The 21,522-nt window shown below is 37.1% G+C and overlaps 1 protein-coding gene across 12 annotated transcripts in view; it reads left to right on the forward strand.

Moving 5' to 3' along the window:
• The window catches only part of LOC143681252 (uncharacterized), a 45,985-nt gene extending 27,888 nt beyond the window's left edge, over positions 1-18,097 (forward strand). For 3 of the 12 annotated variants that reach the window (XM_077158105.1, XM_077158107.1, XM_077158109.1), the window contains 5 exons: positions 13,552-13,691; positions 14,383-14,506; positions 15,319-15,435; positions 15,958-16,040; positions 16,466-18,097. In XM_077158105.1, coding sequence (XP_077014220.1) covers positions 13,680-13,691; positions 14,383-14,506; positions 15,319-15,435; positions 15,958-16,040; positions 16,466-17,590 — 1,461 coding nt within the window. In that variant the 5' untranslated portion in view covers positions 13,552-13,679 and the 3' untranslated portion in view covers positions 17,591-18,097. Of the gene's footprint in view, positions 1-12,898; positions 12,935-13,551; positions 13,692-14,382; positions 15,436-15,957; positions 16,041-16,465 lie in introns of those variants that run through there. The other 9 variants (XM_077158106.1, XM_077158108.1, XM_077158114.1 and 6 more) reach the window with 8 other exon arrangements.
• Positions 18,098-21,522: the final 3,425 nt, after the last annotated feature.

A 21,522-nucleotide genomic window follows, 5' to 3' on the forward strand; every position in this document is an offset into this window, starting at 1 on the left:
GTTTATGTCTGATTTCATTCTTTTTGCTTTGTATATTTCTGTTACAATATTCTGTTTCTTCTTGAGTCAGTTTTGTATTTTGTGTTTCTAGGAATGTTTCCATTTCATCTATGTTATCAAATTTGTTAGTGTTCAGTTGTTCATAATATCATCCTACAATATTAAAAATTCTATAGTTAGTAGTAATGTCCACAATTTCATTTTTTACTTTATTCATGTTTTCTCTCTTTTTTTCCTTGCCAGTCTAGCCTAATGGTTTGGATTTTGAATTATTCTTTTTAAAATACCAACTTTTGTTAATTGTGATTTTTCTCTGTTGTCTCTCTTACCTAGTCCATCTATGTCCACTTTATTATTTCCTTCTCATTCTTTTGAGTTTATTTTGCTCTTGTTAGAGTTCCTTAACATATGTAGAGTTAGATTTTAAGTTATTGGATTTAAGGTTTTTCTTCTTTATAAAAGTATGTATTTCCACCAGTAAATTTCACCCTGTTGGTTTTGTTATGTTCTGTTATGGTTTTTAATCTTCTCAGAGTATTTTCTCATTTCTCTTGTGATTTATTTTTTGACCTACTGGTTACTTTAAAATATATTCATTTCCACACATTTGTGAATTTTCCACCTTTCTTTCTGTTACTGAGTTTTAGTTTAACTGCATTATGTTTGGAGAAATTATTTTGTATGACTTTAATATTTTAAAAACATTTTGGACTTGTTTAATGATCAGACATGTTGTCTACCCTGGAGAATCATTCATGTTTACATAAGAAGAAAGTGTATTCTGCTGCTGTATATGTTGTGTCTTGTATGTCTGCCTCATCTAAATGGTTTATCGTGTTTTTTTAATCCCATTGCTTCAGGCTATGTGATGCAAATGGGAGATTCCTACCTCTAAAATTGCATTAGTTACTTGTGCACACAGTCTCCTGTTCTTGGCATTCCTTGCAGGAACATCAAGCATGGCCTTTTTCAGGTACTGACCTAAGTATCAATAATTTGGTAGCCTTCATTGAATATTCAAGAAGATACCATGTACATGGCCATATGACAGAAACTCCAAAGTTTGCTAGCCAACTAGAGGATGACAACCCCAAGAGGAAGCAAGTCTTCAGTCTTAAACAATGAGCCAGTAACTGTCCATTGTTTAATCGATCCCATTGTATGGTATTTGTTTTAGAAGCTAGGAATGCATAGAACATTTGTAAGTGGTGCTTGAATTTATCCTGGAATGCATAAATCATTTGTAAGTGCTGCTTGAATTTATCCTGGGACTCTACATATATCAGGAGTATTTGGCATCAGTGATCGTTATATACAATCCCAGCCCCCAATCACAATGAACCTTAAAATTATTTGGTGTTTGGAAGTATGGCTATTTCTGGGACATCTAAGAGTTAAATGTCTTCCTTGTCCAGCTTCGTAATACTGTGGGTTCCAAAATGGCATATTGAAGGTTTCGAAGCTAGAGCAGCAACAGTTGTTACTGCTGAGATAGATTCTACTGGGTTAAAATATCTGTTTCCCAGGAGGAAACTGTTCTGTCATAGTACGTGACACAGTACGTATGCCTTGGGTGGACCTCCTATTAGGAGGGCTGAAGCTCAAGAAAATCTCTGCCTTATCATCAGCTTCTTACAAAATCTAGAAAAATACATCTCAGGGTATAAATCCAGAGTTAACATTTTAAAATCTTAAAAGTGTACAGTGTCCAACAAGAGTTCAAGACAAAGAAACAGCAGTGATGGCCTGTCTACAGGAAGAGTACAAAAATCCAGAAAACATCAATGAATAAAACCAGACTGTAGGAATACCAAAAAAGCAGTTGAAGGAAATTATCATAAAAATGTTCATTGAGATGAAGGGAAATTCAGAGAAATAACTAAAGGATATCAGGGAAAACAATTAAAAAAAAAAGTTGTAGGGAGAAACTATTAAAGGAAAAGTAAATGAGTGTGTTATTGAGGTCAAGTTGGTATCAGACCAGAGGCACTTAATATGGAATGGCACAAAAAATTAAATAAATATGAACGTAGGCATTAATGGAAAGATTGAGGGGCAAAAAAAAAAAAGATCAGAGGCAGTACTGAAGGCATATCTATAGCTCTAAATGCTTACAATGAAGTGGAAGAAAGATTTCAGGATAAAGACCCAACTTCAAAACTGGAAGAACTAGAAAAAGAAGCACATACTAAATGCAAAGGCAGTGGAAGAATGAAATAATAATGACCACCGATGAGATAAATGAAATAGGGAGCAAAAAAACAATACAGGGAATTGACCAATCTCAAGTTGGTTCTTTAAAAAGATCAATAAAATGGACAAACCTTTAGCTAGAATGAGGAAAAGAGGATACAGATAACAAATATCATAAATGAAAGGGAGACTTTACTACTAGATTCTACTGAAATGAAAAGTACTCTAATAGGAATACTGTGAAGAACCATATGCCAATAAGATAACCTAGGTGAAATCAACACATTTGTAGAAACACACGCAAACTACCTATACTGATCCAAGAATAAATAGATCTCAACAAACCAGTTAGTAGTAAAGAGTTTGGATCTGTGTTTTGGTTTGCTAAACCAAGTATATCAGAATGCTATATACCAGAAATGGATTGGCTTTTACAAAGGGGATTTATTAAGTTATACAAGGTACAATTCTGAGGCCATGAAAATGTCCAAATTAAGGCATCAACAAGAGGATTCCCTCTCAGGGGAAGAGCTTTGGCATCCAGGTTTCCTCACACATGGGAAGGCACATGACAATGTTTCCTAGACCATCTCTTCAAAATGTCTCTGGGCATTTTCTTTTTCTTTTATCTTCTTTCACTTCTGAACTCTCTCCAAAATATCTCTCCCTTGAAGGATGCCAGCAAGTAGATTAAGAGCCATCTTAACTGCTTCATGGAAACAACTTAATCAGAAGTCCCTACCAATAGGTCTGTCCCCACAAGATTGAATTGAAGGAATATAGGCTCAAGAAGTTCTGGGAAGATGGCAGAGTAGGATAGGTCTGGTTCACCCGTTCTCCATGTAACAGAGAACGGACAGGAGGGTGACTAAGGCAGCAATTCCAGGGTGTAAGTGACCTGGGAGGGTCTTCTGTACCACTTAGGGAGGCCCTGGTTGCAAAACTTGAGGAACTGAGAAGCAGAGAACCAGAGACTGTATGGCAGGTGCAAACAGCCTAACATGGAAGTCCAGAGCCCTCAAGAGGGCGTGGATGGGGAGATGGGCACTAGGAATACTCCAAGCCGCATTTCTTGAATGTGCTACCCTCACCGGTGCAGCCCTTCAACCTGCAACTCAGCTCATATCACATGCATCTGAACCCTGTCACTGCCCACTGTTCTCCAAGCACCCCTGCCCCGCCAATTTCCTGTTGGTGTACCTGCCCTACACACCCCTATGCCAAGAGTGAGCATGTCTGCCATAGCCCAACCCACCTCTCCTACAAAAATGCAGACTCACCCTATCCCTCCAAGCCCTATCTCCCCCCTCCCTGCTCTCTGTAGGCAGTCAACAGCCCATAAAGGCTGTAGGTGCTTACCTCCATACCCAGGCTACATCAGCTCCCCCCTACCCCAGCCATACAGTCTTGTAACCATGCCCTGCCCCCACTGAGCTCTGCACTGGTGTACATCAGTTTACGGCGCTCCCAGATCTGTACATGCACTGGACCCCCAATCATGCCCCCAGCTCTGGGCAAGTGCTGACGTGCACTGCGTGGCCACATCTGCCCCAACCAATGTGCATGCAGCACTGACCCACTGTCCAGAGCTTTGTGCATGTGCACAGGGGGTCTAAGCCCTAGACCAGCACACATCAGGGCCCCGCTCCCAGACCCAGGCACCAGTGTAGCATCCCCATCCTGCGCCTATGCCTGCACTGCAATGCATCACCACACTGTTGGGCCCTGCCCCACATCCTGCATCCTGCTCCACATCCATCCCACAAATGCAAGGCTTTAGTCTACTAAAGGAAATCAACTTCCAGAATAATCCAGTTAAGGCATTTACATGCTGCAAAGGCAAGAGAAGATCACTAAGCATATCATGATGGAGACAGTTACAGTCCAGCCTGATGACCAAATTAAAACAGCAGAGGAGACACAGATGTTGGAACAACTAATCAAAGATGTTCGTATAACTCTACTAAATAAAATAAATGGGATGGCTAATGACATAAAGGAGATCAAGAAGACACTAGAAGAGCATAAAGAGGAATTTGAAAAATAAATAGAAAAATAACAGATACCACAAAGATTAAAGATGCTGTAGACCAAATAAAAATCATACTAGAGATACAACAGCAGATTTGAAAAGGCAGAAGAAAGAATATGTGCTGGAGGATTGGACAATTTGTTTTGAACACTCAAAACAGCAAATGACAAAACAGATGGAAAAATTTGAATTGGCTCTCAGGGAAATGATAAAATAGAGCACACAAATATAACAATCATTGGTATCCCAGAAGGAGAAGAGAAGAGTAAAGGGCTGGGAAGATTAGTTAAGGATATATAAAATATATAAAACTTCCCAACCCTTATAAGAGACATAAATATGGAAGTCAAAGAAGCTTAGTGAACTCCAAATAGAAGAAATCCAGATAAGCCTTCCCCAAGACACATACTAATCAGTCTTTAAAATGTTGAAGAGAAGCAGAAAATCCTGAAAGCAGTGGCAAGAGAAAAACAAGCTACTACATACATACAAGGGAAACCACATAAAACCGAGTTCAGACTACTCAACTGACACCACGAAGGTGAGAAGGCAGTGATGTGAAAGACTTCCAGCCAAGAATTCTGTACCCAGCCAAATTGTCCTTGAAAATTGAGTGAGAGATTAAAAATTTCACAGACATATCCTGAAAGAATTTGTCAAGAAGAGATCAGCCCTATAAGAAATACTAAAGAGAGTTCTGCCAGTTGAAAAAAAAATAAAGACAGGAGAGGGAGGTCTGGAGGAGGGTACAGAATTGAGGAGTACCAGTAAGGGTAATTTAAAAGATAAAAAAAGAGAAAGATGGTAAAGCATATCTAGATCTGAAAAATAAAATCCCAAAGATAAGATGTTGGATTCAAGAAATACCTTTCAGTAATAAGTTTGAATATTAACAGACTAAACATACCAATTTAAAGATACAGATTGGCGGAATGTGTTAAGAAATATAATGCAGAGATATACTACTTACAAGAGACTCATTTTAGGCACAAGGATACAAATAGATTGAAAGTAAAAGGATGGAAAAAGATGTCCCTCACAAGTTGTAGCCAAGAGAAAGCAGGAGTAGCTATACTGATATCGGAAAAAATAGACTTTAAATGTGAAGACATCACAAGAGACAAAGAAGGACACAATATATTAATAAAAGGGACCAAGAAGAAATAACAGTCAAACGTTTATGCTACCAATCAAGGAACTCCAGAGTATGAGACAGACATTGGCAAAACTGAAAAAAGCGATAGATGTTTCAACAACAACAGTAGGAGACTTTAATATACCACTCTCCTATATAGATGGAACAACCAGACAAAAGATCAACAAGTAAATAGAAAAGTTAAACAACTTGATAAATGAATTATGCCTAACATATGTATGTCTTTACACCCCAAAAACACCAGGATGTACATTATTCTCTAAGTCCTCTTGGAACATTCTTCAGGATAGATCATATGCTGTGGCACAGAAGAGGTCTTCATAAATTTAAAATCATTGAAATTACTCAAAGCACTTTCCCTGATCACAACAGAATGAAGATGAATATCAATAACCTCCAAAGAACGAGAACATTCACAAATATGTGGAGATTAAGTAACACATGATTAAACAAACCAGTGGGTCAAAGAAGAAATTGTTAGAGAAATCAGTAGCTATCTGGAGATGAATGAAAATAAGAATACAGCATATCAGAACTTATGAGATGCGGCAAAGGCTGTGCTGAGAAGGAAATTTATTTCCCCAAATGCCTATATTAAAAAGAAGGAGCAAAAGTTGAAGACTTAACTGGTCACCTGAAGGAACTTGAGAAAGAACAGCAAACTAGCTCAGAGCAATTAGAAGAAGAGAAATAACAAGGATTAAGGAGAGTTATGTGAATGGGAAAACAAAAGTACAATAGAATCAATAAAACCAAAAGTTAGTTCTTTGAGAAAATCAGTAAATTGATGTGCCATTAGCAAGACTGAAGAAGGAAAAAAGAGAGAGGATTCAAATTAACAAAATCAGAAATGAGAAGGGTTGTGTTACTGTTCTAGTTTGCAAGCTGCCGGAATGCAATACACCAGAAATGGAATGGCTTTTAACAAGGGGAATTTCATGAGTTGCTAGTTTACAGTTCTGAGGCCGAGAAAATGTCCCAATTAAAACAAGTCTATAGAAATGTCCAATTTAAGGCACCGAGGGAAAGATACCTTGGTTCAAGAAGGCTGGCGATGTTCAACGTTTCTCTCTCAGCTGGAAGGGCACATGGCGAACATAGCAGCATCTGCTGGCTTTCACATGGCTCTACCAAAAAGGGACTCTCTCCCCAAAGTTTCCTCTTTTAAATGATTCCAGCCAGCAACTCCACCTTCAGTGGGTGGAGACACACCTCCATGGAAATCATCTAATCAAAAGTTATCACCCACAATTGGGTGGGTCACATCTTCATGGAAACAGTCAAAATGCTCCCACCCAGCAGTATTGAATGAGGATCAAAGGGCATGGCTTTTCTGGGGTTCATCACAGATTCAGACCAGCACAGTTACCACAGACCCTTAAGAAATAAATAAGATCCTACTATGAACAACTATATCCCAACAAACTAGACAACTTAGATGAAATGCACAAATTCCAGGAAACACACAAACAAGGTACATTGACTCAGGAAGAAATAGAAGACTCAAGAAACTAATCACAAGTTAAGAGATTCAATCAGTCATCAAAAGTCTTGCAACAAAGAAAAGCCCAGGGCTAGATGTCTTCACAGGGGAATTTTATCAAGCATTCCAGAAAGAACTAATACCAGTCCTGTTCAAACTTTTCCAAAAAATTGAGGAAAAAGGAGCAATACCTAACTCATTTTATGAAGCTAACATCATTTTAATATCAGAACTTGGTAAAGATGCTATAAGAAAGGAAACCTACAGACCAGTCTCCCTAATGAACATAGATGGAAAAATTCTCAACAAAATAACTATCAAATCCAATCCATTAATACATTAAAAGAATTACACACCACAACCAAATGGTGTTTATACCAGGAATGCAAAGATGGTTCAACACAAAACCAATTAATGTAATACAGCACATTAATAAATCGAAAGAGAAAAATCACATCATCATCTTGATTGATGCTGAAAGAGCACTTGACAAAATTCAACATCTTTTTCTGATAAAAACACTTAAAAAGATAGGAATCAAAGATATCTTATTCAATATGATAAAGGGCATATATGAAAAACCGATAGCAAACATTGTACTCAATGGAGAGTGACTGAAAGCTTTCCCCCTAAGATCGAGAATGAGACAAGGATGCCCCCTGTCACCACTATTATTCAACATTGTACTTAATGTTCTAGCTTGAGTAATTAGGCAGGAAAAAGAAATAAGTAAAAGGCATCCAGATTGGAAAGGAAGAAGTAAAACTTTGATTATTTGCAGATGACATGATACTATATATGGAAAATTCTGAGAAATCTACAAGAAAGTTACTTGAGCTAATAAATGAATTCAGCAAGGTGGCGGGATGTAAAATTAATGTGCAGAAATCCGTAATGGTTCTATACACAAGCGGTGACATAACTGAGGAATTAGGTAAGGAAAAAATTCCAATAAAAATAGCAACTAAAAGAATCAGGTACCTAGGAATAAACTTAACTAGGAATGTAAAGGACTTGTACACAGGAAACTACATAACATTGCTAAAATAAATCAAAGAAAATCTGAATAGGTGGAAAGACCTTCCCGGCTCATGAATAGGAAGGTTAAATACAGTTAAGATGTCAATTCTACCCAAATTGATTTAACAGATTTAATGCAGTAACAATGAAAATTTCAGCAACCTCTTTTGAAAACTTGGAAAAACTGGTTACCAATTTCATTTGGAAGGGAAAGAGACCCCAGAAAGCATCCTAAGAAAGAAGAATGAAGTGTGGGAGGGTTAGCACTTCTTTACTTTAAAACTTATTATAAAGCCACAGTGGTCAAAACAGCATGGTACTGGCAAAAATAAAAATACTGACCAATGGAATCAAATCGAGAGTGCAGGAATAGACTACCAAATCTATGGTCAACTGATTCTTAACAAGCCCCCCAAATCCACTGAACTGGGACAAAATAGTCTTTTCAGTAAATGGGCTTGCAAGAGCTGGATTATCAATAGCAAAAAGAATGAAAGAAGACCCTTACACCCAATACAAAATTTAACTCAGAGTGGATCAAATACCTAAATATAAGAATTAGCACCATAGAACTTCCAAAAGAAAATATAGGGAAGCATCTTCTGAAGACCTAATATTAGGAGGTAGCTTTGTAAACTTAACACCCAAAGCACAGACAACAAAAGAAAAAATTAAATGGGAGCTTCTAAAAATCAAATGTTCCTGCATCTCAAAAGATTTGGGGAAAAAAGTGAAGAGACCGCCAGCTCAGTGGTATAAAATATTTGGAAATCACTCATGAGACAAAGTTTTGATATCCTCTATCATAAAGAAATCATGCAACTCAACAACAGAAGAACAACCCCATTATAAAATGGGCTAAAAGTATGAATAGTAGTTTTTCTGAAGAGCAAATACGGATGGCTAAAATATCCTTTTTGAATATAGATTCAAAACTCAACACAATTCTAGCAAGCTGTATCCAATAGGATAACAAAGGAATTGTACATTGTGAAGTGGGATTTATCCTGTGTGTGCAAGGTTGATTCGATATAAGGAAATCAATGTCAGAGACCACTTTAACATCATGAAGAGCGGAAAACATATGATAATCCCAATGAATGTATAAAAGGTATTTGAAAAAACCCAGCACCTCTTCATGATTAAAACACTTAGGACACTAGTAAGGAGGTATTTCGTCGAGGTGATACAGGGCATATATGATACAGGGCATACAGTCCACAGCTAACAACCTGTTTAATGGTGCAAGACTGAATGCTTTCCCTCCAAGATCATGGAAAAGACAAGGATACCCATTGTCTCCACTCTTATTCAACACTGAACGTGAAGTTCATGCTGGAGCAATTAGGCAAGAAAAGAATTAAAAGACATCCAAATCAGAAAGGAAGAACAGGACTTCCCCTATTTTGATTTGATATGGTTCAAAAAAGAGAAATTCCTGATATTTCTGTAATAATGCTCCTAAATGTAATAAATGGGTTCAGCACAGTGGTGCATTATTAATGAACATCCCACAATCACTGATGTTTTTATACTCTAGTGATGAACAACTGGACAAAGAAATCAAGAAAAATATGATTCACTATAAGCACTAAAGAATCAAATATATAGATATAAATCTAACCAAAGATTAGGTTACTGCTCTAGTTTGCTAGCTGCCAGAATGCAACACACCAAGAGACAGATTGGCTTTTAGTAAAAGGGGGAGTACTTTGTTAGTTCTTCAGAGGAAAAGCAGCTAACTTTCATCTGAGGTTCTTTCTTACATGGAAGGCTCAGGGTAATCTGCTGGCCTTCTCTCCAGGCCTCTGGGTTCCAACAACTTTCCCCAGGATGATTATTTCTGCATCTCCAAAGGCCTGGGCTGAGCTGCAAGTGCTGAAATGAGGTATTCTGAGCTGCTTGGCCTGTGCTACATTGTGCTGTTTCATTTAAGCACCAGCCAGTTAAGTCAAACGTATTCATTGCAGCAGGCACGCCTTCTAGCCTACTGCAGATGTAGTTACCAACAGATGAGGTTCATGTACCATTGGCTTATGTCTGCAGCAACAAAACTAGGTGCCTTCACCTGGCCAAGTTGACAACTGAATCTAACTACCGCAGTTACCATGGAAAGGGGTAGTGATAGGTAATGGAAAGTTAGGCTTAAAATTCCCATTTGGAATGTTGGAAATGTTTTCATAATGAATGATGGCAGTGTTAGCACATTGTGAATGTAGTTAGCAGTACTGAAATATAGATGAATATAATTGAAGGGGGAGATGTTAGATTGTATATATGGTAAAAGTAAAAAGTTTTTTAACATCCCAGGAACTATACTACACAAACAGTGAACCCAAAGTTAAGTCATGGACCATAGTTACGAAAATGTGCTACTATCAGTTTAGCAAGTGTTCCACACCAATGCAAGGTTTTACTATTAGGTCAGTGTATTGTAGTCCTGTATTTAATATATGATTGTTCTGAAAACCCACAAGTTCCTAATAAGAAAAATAAATCATGATACCAGAGAGAAATCCTGCCTCATATGGTTTCACCAGTGAATTTACCTAAGTATTGTAAGATTGATAAACACCTATAATTCTCAGGCCTCCCAAATTTGAGGAATAGGTGACTTTACATAATTCATTTATGAGGCAACATCAATCTAATACCAAAGTTAGTAGAAGCCATCTCAGGGAAAATAGTAGAGTCCATATCTCTGGTGTATATTAAAAGCAAAAATCGACAGAATACTTGCAAACAAAACCCAACTGCACGTTAAAATTATACACCATCACCAATTTGACTTCATCCTAGAACCGGAGTGGTGTCTCAACATAAGACAATCAATAAACCACATTAGGGGAATGAAGAGAATAAACACCATGGTCCTGTCGTTTGATGCAGAAAATATATTTGAAAAATCTAGCCCCTTTTGTAGATTAAAATACACAGAAAATTAGAAAAAGCATGGTTAACCTGAACATGATAAAAGGCATGTGTGAAAAACCTACAGGTAACGTCTTGAACAGTAAAAGATAGCAAGACTTTTCCCTAGAACAGGAGCCACAAAAGGATGTCCTTTTTCACCACTACCTTTCTGCACTAGAACAGTTAGGAAAGAAAATTAAGTAAAATACACACAGATTGAAAAAAATAGCTCTCCCTATTCACAGATGACATGGTTCTAAGTATAGACATAGAAAAGAATCAAGAAGGAAGCTACTTGGACTAATAAATGGGTTAAAGTTCAACGCAGATAAAGTAAGGTGTTTTCCATCTATGAACAATCTAAGAAGGATGTGAAAACAAATGCATTTGCAATAGCAACTAAAACAATGAAATACTGAGGATTAAATTTAAGCAAGGGATGTAAAGGGCTTGTGCAACTCACCTACAAAACGTTACTGAAAGAATTCAAGAAGAACTTAATAGACTCATCCCATCTCCTTGGATTGCAGAAACTAATATTGTTAAGATGCCAATACACCACCAAGCAAATTCCATATTTGTTGCAATCACAGTAAAATTCCAGCAGGCTTCTTTGCCTAAATGGAAAAGTCAGTTATCAAATTTATATGAAATGGCAGATGGTCCTGAGTAGCAAAAACTGTCCTGTCATCTGCCAAGTGATATTTTTTTAAAATACTTTTTATTTTGAAATACTTTCAAACTTATAGCACAGTGGCAAAAATAACACAAACCAAGTAAAGAGAACATCAGTACAACTGTTTTACCCTAGATCTGCTAATTTAATAGTTTTCCAATTTTGCCATATTCTGTATGTCTCCATCTATCAACCCATCTACCTGTCTATCCCAATTGTCTATGTATCTGTCTATCAGTACATTTTCATATTGATTGATATTGATAAATATATTAATACATTTTCGGAACAGTCGAGATAGGCTATATACATTATGCGCATTGAAGTCTTAGTGCTACCATGTACATTTCCTCAGAAATAGGATATTCACTTAGGTAACCTTCTTAAGTGTAGTTATCAAATACAAGGAATTTAAAACTTATAGTAAAGCTTAGTCTATATTATTATATTGCCTAATAATTCCCTTTTTAGTCTTTCCTCCTCCCTTCTTAGATCACATCCAAGATTACATTGCTTTTCTCATATATTTAGTTGCTATTTTTTTAAATTTTTATTTGTAGGAACATATATACAACATAAAGTTTCCCTTGTCAGCCATTTCCAAGCATAGGATTGGGTTGGATGACTCACATTTACAATATTGTGGTACCCTTACTACTTTCCACTACTTGAACTGCCCCATCTTCCCATTCTTAGTACCCTAGGGAACATAAACTTTTCTTTCTTTTTTTATCAGCTTGCATTTTGTCTTTTTTTTTTTTTTTTTTTTTAGTTACCATGGGTCTTTCTCAAATTTAACAACCTTAATCGATAGCAATCTCATTTTTTTTGGTACTAAATTAACTTAAATATTATTTCAAACTGTGTTCTCTATACCCCTGCAACTCTCTTTTAAGTGGTTATTGTCAGAAATTGCATGTTTTTACACTATGTGTCCAACACCTCTGATTTATCATTACATTTTATGCAGTTGTCTTTTAGATCAGATAGGAAGTCAAAGCGGATTTGCAAACCAAAACTACAGTGTACTGTCATTTGTATTTATCCATGTTATTGCCTTGACAGGAGATCTTTATTTCTTCATGTGGCTGCAATCTATTGTCTGTTCTTTAGCATCTCATATCCTGCTAGTCTGGGGTTTCAGACTCCCTCAGCTTTTGCTTATCTGTGAATTTACAACAGTTTTGCCAGACATAGGTTATTTAGTTGGTGTGTTAAATACAGAGCTAGAAGATTTAGAGAAAAATGTTTCCATATACCTCCCATACATTATTACTGTATTATTAACAAAGGTATTGTTTTTCTTTTATTACAATTAATTAAATGTTATAATGTACTATATCTCTAGTCTGTAGTTTACATTAGGGCTCACTGTATTTTGCAGTTTTATGTTTTTCTTTCTTTCTTTTTTTTTTGCATGGGCAGGCACCAGGAATTGAACCCAGGACTCCAACATGGCAGGCGAGAACTCTGCCTGCTGAGCCACCATGGCCCACCTTTTCTTTTTCTTTCTTTCTTTTATTTTTAATGTTTTGCTTACAACATTCTCTTTATCTTTGCATCCAACAGTTTGACTATAACATATCACAGTGTGGTTCTATTCGGTATTTTGTTAGGCATTCATTGAGCATCACAGATGTGTGTGTTTGCAGCCCTTACTTTTTGTTAGCGTTCTGTCTGCTTCTTCTCTCTTCTCCTTCTCGTCAGTGTGTCTGTTGGTATGTTTGATATCTGTTTTACTTTCCTAAGCTCTCAAAGCAAATACCAGGAAATGCTTCAGCTTAAATAATGGGAATAGCTTATATGCTTACAGTATTGAGGCTGTGAAAATATAAAAAAATACAATAAAATACTTGTATTTTTAATTACCTATATATTACCTTTATCACTGCTTTATACCTCTTTGATCCACTGTCTAGTGGCCTTTCTTTTCCACCTGAAGAACTCCTTTTAATAGGGTGGATCTAGTGGTAATTAATTCCCTCAGCCTTTATCTGGGAATGTTTTACTCTCCCTAATTTTTGAAAGGGAAGTCTTGCTAGGTGTAAAATCCTTTGTTGGAAATTGTTTTCTTTCAGCACTGTGAATTATGATCAAGACTTAAGTCTGAAGGCTTCTACCTCCTTTCTCCACTTTGCTCACTTACTGCTTTTCTGGCTGTGAGCGAAAATCCAAAGGAAGACACTTGTCAGCTCAACTATTGACAATGCAACCACGGGTGAGTAGGGAATTCTTCTTTTAGGAGGCATTACACCACAATTGGAGTCTATTAATGAGCTGTTCAAGGGTCTGAGCTTCAGGTTAGTGTATCCAGACGTAGAATAACTATGGTAAGTTGGGGGGTCAGCAATAAGTAATCTCATTCCCAGCATTACAGTAGTTTCTTCTAGCCGCCCTTAGGATTGTATGTGTATTCTCTGAAGAGATGATAGATATTTTCTTTTTCTCAGCCAAGCCATTGGGGAAATAATGTACCAGGATCATGTCATTGCCTAAAGTTGGCTTTAGTATTGTGGTGAACGTGATAGAGATGAGTAAGAGCACAAGTCAGTGGGGACACTGTAGGTGCATTCAGTCAATCCTTCTTAACTTATGCTGGGATATAAAATTGCATTGTTGACTGGCGCACAAGAGAAATTTGGGAAATCAAAGGAAATGGAGTCATTTCTTTCTTTTCCCCAATTTTAATTTTTAGAAGATCTGTGTATCTATGAGTGTATTTGAAAGACATGTTAGAATTGAACACTGAGAGTGATCTTACTGGTGCCCCAAACACATTTTCAGCTTTATACACACACACACACACACACTCTCTGTCTCTGCTTCCTCAGTGCTGTCATTTTAAGCATTACACTCAGGTCTTTAGTAAGACTGCCTTTGTGTGAACCAGCATTTCTTTCATATTTTAGGAGTTGACCTTCAAAGATATAGCTGTAGAGTTCACCCAGGAAGAGTGGGCATTGCTAGACACATCCCAGATAAAGCTGTTCAGAGAAGTAATGCTGGAGAATATCAGTCATCTGGTCTCAGTCAGTGAGTCTCTGAAACGTTATCATTGATATGTATCTATCAATCATCTATCTAATCTGTCTAATCTTCTCTCTACCTGTGTATCTATCATATGTGCCATATATCATCTGTTTAAGTATCTAGGTCAATTTCTCTATATTGTTGTATAACCTTTTTATATTCTATTTTTATATTTGATATTAATACATTTAAATTAATTTATATCATTTTATAACACAACCACCCAAGTGAAGTATGCTTTCTAACTTCTTACGTACATCTAGCTCACCCCCATAGATTTTAAGCTTCTTGACCACAATTTAATGTCTTTCTTGAATCTCACTCTCCAACACTCAGAGCAGTGCTGGGAAGTCAGTGAATAATTTTTGAACAAATAAATAAGGGAGTTTGCATTCAGACATAATTATTCTATAAGGGCTGTGCTGGGGCTTCAGAACACAATAGGAAAAACACCACATATGTCATTTTCCTCATAGAATTTAGATTGTTTTGGTATTGTTTATGTTTATTGGATTATTTTTTAAAATGATAATAACTTTGGAAACATTGAATTTCTCCCCATTTAGAACATGGAGGATTCTGCAGTCTCTCTTTGACCTTGTGTATGGGCAGCAGCAACCAGAGATCCCCATTGTAATGAGTTCAATGTCAAGAGCTACTGTTTGCTGTTGAAATATTTGTCAATGTTCTGTAATCAAAGTACTTTTGCCTTGCTGAACTTCGATACTTATCTTTCTCTGGTAGCCTACTGTGGACTTGATAAGGCACTATTAACACTTAACTCAAACTCCAGGTATCATTTTTCCTACCAACAGGATGTCAGGTGTGCAAATCAGATGTGCTTTCCCAAGGAGAAAAAGTGTGGCAAGAAGTAGCACAAGGAGAGGAAGTGTGGAAGGAAGGAATGGGGTTTCCTCAAAATCACAGTCCAGGTGAGCTCTAGGAAACTGTGCATCAGTATTTGAAAGGTCTTGTCAGTGAGGATGTCTTTGGAAATATCAACTTCATTTTCCCTGAAGTAAGTTTTGATTTCTGATATGTGCTTAAGTGTATTGAGGAAATTTACTTCATTGAGTGGTTATTGTTCTATAAACTTATAAAACTGTATTCAAGTGTCTTTGACTTTTGAAAAGGGATATTCATGTACTATTAGAATTAAACTTTCATATAATGAGCCTTGTCCTGAGCTTACTCTTGGAAGATTTTCCCTCTTTTTAATTCTCTGACATCCCAACTTCTTTTTAATTTTGCTCATATTTCAATCCTGAAAATCTTCTCTGATTTTTTTAATTCGTTTAATTTCTTCTGCTAGAGTGTTCCTTAATTTGATACTCTTTCTCTGCCAGGTTATCAGTGTTTGAAACATACTGACAGTACTATTTCGGACTTTCCAATGTTTTTATTCCTATAATGCTACTCTAACAATTTATTATTTTATCCCCAAATAATTATAGGCAGGAAAATTTCCTGTAAAAAGCAAGAAATGATATTCATGCAACTTACCTACATGAAAGACAATTCTGACATCAAGTCATTGGTAAGCTTCATTGGTGTTAACCCTAGTTTTAAATTAGGAATTCAGTATAAACACCTAGCTATAGTTAATGATGGAATTAAATACTAAGACAGCAAAAATCTATGATAGCTTGAATTTAGGGAAACAAACTGAATAATAAACTCTTGAGTTCTTATAAAAAGGTGATTATGTAAACATGGTTCACATATGTAAACTTTTGAAACATCATGAAATTCAAAATTGATGAAATAGCTCTGAAATTGAGATGTTATAATAGAGAAAATCTCCATGCATGGAGTGAATAATGTGAATATGAAACTAAATGTGGGAAAGATTTTAACACGAGACGTTCACTGAAGGATTAGTCAAGAATTCATTTCTAGGGAAATGAAGAAATGTGTGTATATGGACAAATGTTTGATAGTCTCTCATCTAATTCCCCACAGCAGATATCTCACACTCAAAAGAATTCCTTTCAATGTAATTATTTGCAAGAAGATTCCACTCTCAGATCCACAGTGACTCAACATACGTTAACTCCCATAAGAAAGAAACCATATTTAAGCAGACCACTTGGAAAAGTCCTCAGTGACCTGTCATCTTTTAATCAGCCTGAGGAGATTGACACAGGAAGTAAATCACATGAATGCCATCAAAGTGCTAAAGCCTTATTAATTAAAAGCTTTGGCCATAGACATTACAATGGAACTCAAACTGGAGATAAACCATATGAGTGCCTTCTCTGTGGTAAAACTTTCATTAAATATTTTGACCTTAAACAACATGAGGGAATTCACAATGGAGGGAAGCCCTATGAATGTAATCTGTGTGGAAAAGCCTTCAGTCAATTTTCTACTCTTAGACGACATGAGAGAACTCACATTGGCATGAAACCCCATGAATGTCATGTATTTGGGAAAACCTGCAGTCAATATTCTTATCTTAGACAACATGAGCGAACACGCCCTGGAGATAAAACCTACCAGTGCCGTACATGTAGAAAAGCCTTCACTTTTTGTTCTGCCCTCAGACGACATGAGAGAATACACACTGGAGAGAAACCCCATGAATGCCAGATATGTGGAAAAGCCTTCATTGATTGTTCTGCACTTAGACGTCATGAAAAAACTCACACTGGAGAGAAACCTCACGAATGTCATCTATGTGGAAAAGCCTTCAGTCAGTATTCTTCTGTTAGAATTCATGAGAGAACCCACACTGGAGAGAAACCCTATGAATGTCATCTATGTGGAAAAACCTTCAGTCAGTATTCTTCTCTTAGAAATCATGAGAGAACTCACACTGGAGAAAAACCCCATGAATGTCAGCTATGTGGGAAAACCTTCAGTCAGTATTCTTCTGTTAGAAGACATGAAAGAATTCACACTGGAGAGAAACCCTATGAATGCCTTGTTTGTAGGAAGACTTTCAGCCAATGTTCTCATCTTAGACAACATGAGAGAACACACACTGGAGAGAAACCCTATGAATGCCATCTGTGTGGAAAGGCTTTTGCTCATAGTTCTACGCTTAGGCTACATGAGAGAATGCATATTGAACAGAAGCTGTAAACGACGTCTGTATGGGAAAACTTTAATTGTTCTATCCTTAGACAACTTGAAATTATTCCAGTTTGAGGAAACCTATGAATGTCATCAATGTGGAAAACTCTTCAGTCAATATTCTAACTTTAGGTGGAATGAGTACTCACACTACACATTTTGAACAGAGAGATTTTAGCCACAGCTTTAACCTTTACACATACCAGGGAAGACACATCCTGAAGAATTACTATGTTTGTATTCAGTATGTAGTGCCTTTAGTCATCAGTACTATTTTAATTTATACAGAAGAAAATCCATATGCATTGCATCTTCACACCAAAGCCCTTAGTAGTAGGGCTGATGTTATAATATTTGAGAGAACTCACTATATAAATATAATAGGAGTGGAGAGTCCTCATCTACCACTCTAATACGCAAGTCAGAGAAATTACATGTGAGGAATTCTATGTCTGTACTAATGATGTCAGTGCCTTAATTTGTAATTTATATTTCAAATAAAATGAGTGGATTCAATAGGAATGACTCACTAGATCTGTACTTAACTGTGAACTCTCATTCAGTAAAATACAAGCTTTTGTGTAAAGAATATTCAACTTAAGAATAACCACAAAAATGTGAAATTGGAGGGAAAAATCATGAAAACATGAAGACAGAAAAGTCCTTATTAAAGCAACATGAGGGCTGGCCATGGTGGCTCAGCAGGCAGAGTTCTTGCCTGTAATGCCAGAGACCCTGGTTCAATTCCTGGTGCCTGCTCATGCAAAAACAAACAAAGAAAAACAAAAAAGCAACATGAACCCCCTTAGGGTAGATCCAGAAATTTCATAATGGAGAATGTATTTAATGTATAATCAGTGGTAATTATTTTTCAGAAATTGGAGAGGTTGTATGCACATTGTTGTTTGTGTGTGACAAATAGGGTTTGAAGGGATTGGGCAATTGTTGGCTATTTGGTTGGCTGAGGTATAAAGATCAGTGGTGGAAATTATATAGGTATGGGGATAGGAGATTTGGGAGATATGGATATGTTTTTGTGCTTGCCTGTAATGAATCAGTTCAGTTTTGGGTCAGTGACTAAAGATCTGAAGGGTAGGATCAGATACGTTTGCTTTGTTTCTAATCTGAGAGGGTTTGTCTCACTAACTAAACTATTTATCCATGGATGAGAGGGTCCTGCACACAGTAGCTTACTGAGTCAAGCAGAGGTCCAGATCCTATTTCCCCTCATTAGTGGCTCCTTAGGGAGTATGAGAACTTACTGAAGTAATCATCTTCATCAACGAGGTAATAGATTCCAAAATCTACAGTGCCAATAGGCAATGCCATAATGATGGTCCAGATGTGGGAATCCAGTTGTTGACATTAAAATTGAAAAAAGTCATTCAGAGCATGCATATATAAAAGTTTTCAACTAATTTCATAATCTTAAGAGTGGTAACTGCTTTCTTACTAAAATTGGGGACATTGCAAGTATATCTGTCTCATCACTATGCCTTATATATTATAAACATTGAAAGACTGATTGCTTTACCCTAAATAGAGACCAAGTAAAGTTTGTCTTACAACTTCAATTACATATACACATAAGAGTGAACTTGTATAATTTGTCAGAGTGGAAAGAAAAAGCAGAAAACTGGGGGGTGGGGGGGGGGGGGTGGCTGCTTTTGTTCGCAGATGACATGTTTGGGTATGTAAAAAACACTTACGTTTGCAAAAGAAAATTAGAGGCCATTGTCAATTGTGGTAATGTCACAGGGTTTGAAGTAATGAATTTATATATAGTAGAAATTTATTTAGAGAGAGAACCATTGTTTCTCAGCCCATAATTTCATGCTGTCATGATTTGCATGTCCAGTTCAGTTTTGGATCCACCCAGCAGTGGAAACAGCCATGGGAAATTCCACTATTTCATGGAGTCACTAAGGTTCAATCCATTATCCTCATCCTATTTGAAGGGATCATCCTTAGCTTCTCTCCCACCATAATCTCAAGCCTCATTGACTGTGAGGAAAAGCAGTTTGGTGTATCCCTATTGGCTGTGTCATTCCAGAGACATCCATTGTAATAGAACCCTTACCATATGCATATAAATATGAGAAACATAAATGATTGCAACACCATCAGTTGTTTCCAACAGTCCCTTTGCTGCAGTAGGGAATGTTTGATTCTCCAGTTGGATTCTGTCCACTAACATGACTAGACTGCTAAGCCATTGAGTGATGGCTTCTACCATGAGGCGGGAAACAGGTACATAGGAGATTTAGATCCAAGTGTTCCAGAATTATGAGGATGACTTGTAGTTCAGTACATTGAGCACTTTTTACAGTGCCTTTGGTATATCTGTCTGAGGAAAGAAAACAGTGGCTGCTGCACAGTGAATATCAGACAACTTCACCTTATTGAACCCATCAGTGAACTAGCACTAAGCGTCTCCTGGGTTGCCCCTGACTTGGGGTCCTGTAGATGCCAGTGCGTGGAGGGAATAACCTTTTTCCTGTATTGAAACAGGCTCATGTTTGATGGATTCCTTTGCCAACCCTTTATGCAATCATGTCACTTCCTGGAGATACAGGCAGGCACAATCCTAAATTTACCATTTCTTTTCTTTTTTTTTTTTTTGGTCAGGCACCAGGAATCGAACCTGGGTCTCCAGCATATCAGGCGAGAACTCTGCCTATTAGCCACCATGTCCCACCTACCATTTCCTTTTTTTCTTTCTTTTTTTATTAATTTTTAATTTTTTTAAAAAATATAATAATGAACTAACACAAACATTCTTAACTTATGATCATTCTTTTCTACATATATAATCAGTAATTCACAATATCATCACATAGTTGCATATCATCATCGTGGCCATTTCTTAGAACGTTTGCATCAATTCAGAAAAAGAAATAAGACAACAGAAAAAATTCATACATACCATACCCCTCTCCCCTCCCTTTCATTGATCACTAGCATTTCAATCTAAATTTATTTTAACATTTGTTCCCCCATTATTTATTTTTATTCCATATGTTCTACTTGTCTGTTGATAAGGTAGATAAAAGGAGCATCAGACACATGGTTTTCACAATCAAGCAGTCACATTGCAAAAGCTATATCATTATCCAATCATATTTAAGAAACGTGGCTACTGGAACACAGCTCTACATTTTCAGGCAGTTCCCTCCAGCCTCTTGACTAACAAGGTGATATCTATTTAATGCGTAAGAATAACCTCCAGGATAACCTCTCGACTCTGTTTGGAATCTCTCAGCCATTGACACTTTCTTTTGTCTCATTTCACCCTTCCCCCTTTTTGTTCAAGAAGATTTTCTCAATCCCTTGATGCTGAGTCTCAGCTCATTCAAGGATTTCAGTCCCACATTGCCAGGAAGGTCCACACTCCTGGGAGTCATGTCCCACATAGAGAGGGGGAGGGCAGTGACTTTGCTTGTTAAGTTGGCTGGAGAGAGAGACCACATTTGAGCAACAAAAGAGGTTCTCTTGGGGATGACTCTTAGGCCTAATTTTAACCTACCATTTCCTTTTGATGTTACTCTGTCTTTTGGCACCACAGGGATAAGGGGACTGCTTACCCAGAACCTTATATTTCTAACCTCAGGAGGGCCTGAGCTCTCTTGGTAATCCTTTCCCTTTCCACCACAGTTCAATAGTACACCAGAAATTTGCTTTTCATAGGAGTTGTGCTGGGCATTAGGGCATTTTGTGTTCTAAGATCCCATGGCTCTTCATTCCATGTGACCTGTTGTCATGTTTTCATTCTACTGGTATACAGTTTTGAATGTCCCAGTAGCTTTAATTACACAGGAGTACTACTTAGTTCTTTTCCTTATGGCCATTGTGTAGTTGTTACTTGATCCATTCATTCCGATGTTCTCTTGCCCCATTTGCTTCCATTTTATAGGGAGCATGAAAGTCCATTATCATACAGT

This window comes from Tamandua tetradactyla, chromosome 4 (assembly GCF_023851605.1).
Source record: "Tamandua tetradactyla isolate mTamTet1 chromosome 4, mTamTet1.pri, whole genome shotgun sequence".
NCBI classification, from domain to species: domain Eukaryota; kingdom Metazoa; phylum Chordata; class Mammalia; order Pilosa; family Myrmecophagidae; genus Tamandua; species Tamandua tetradactyla.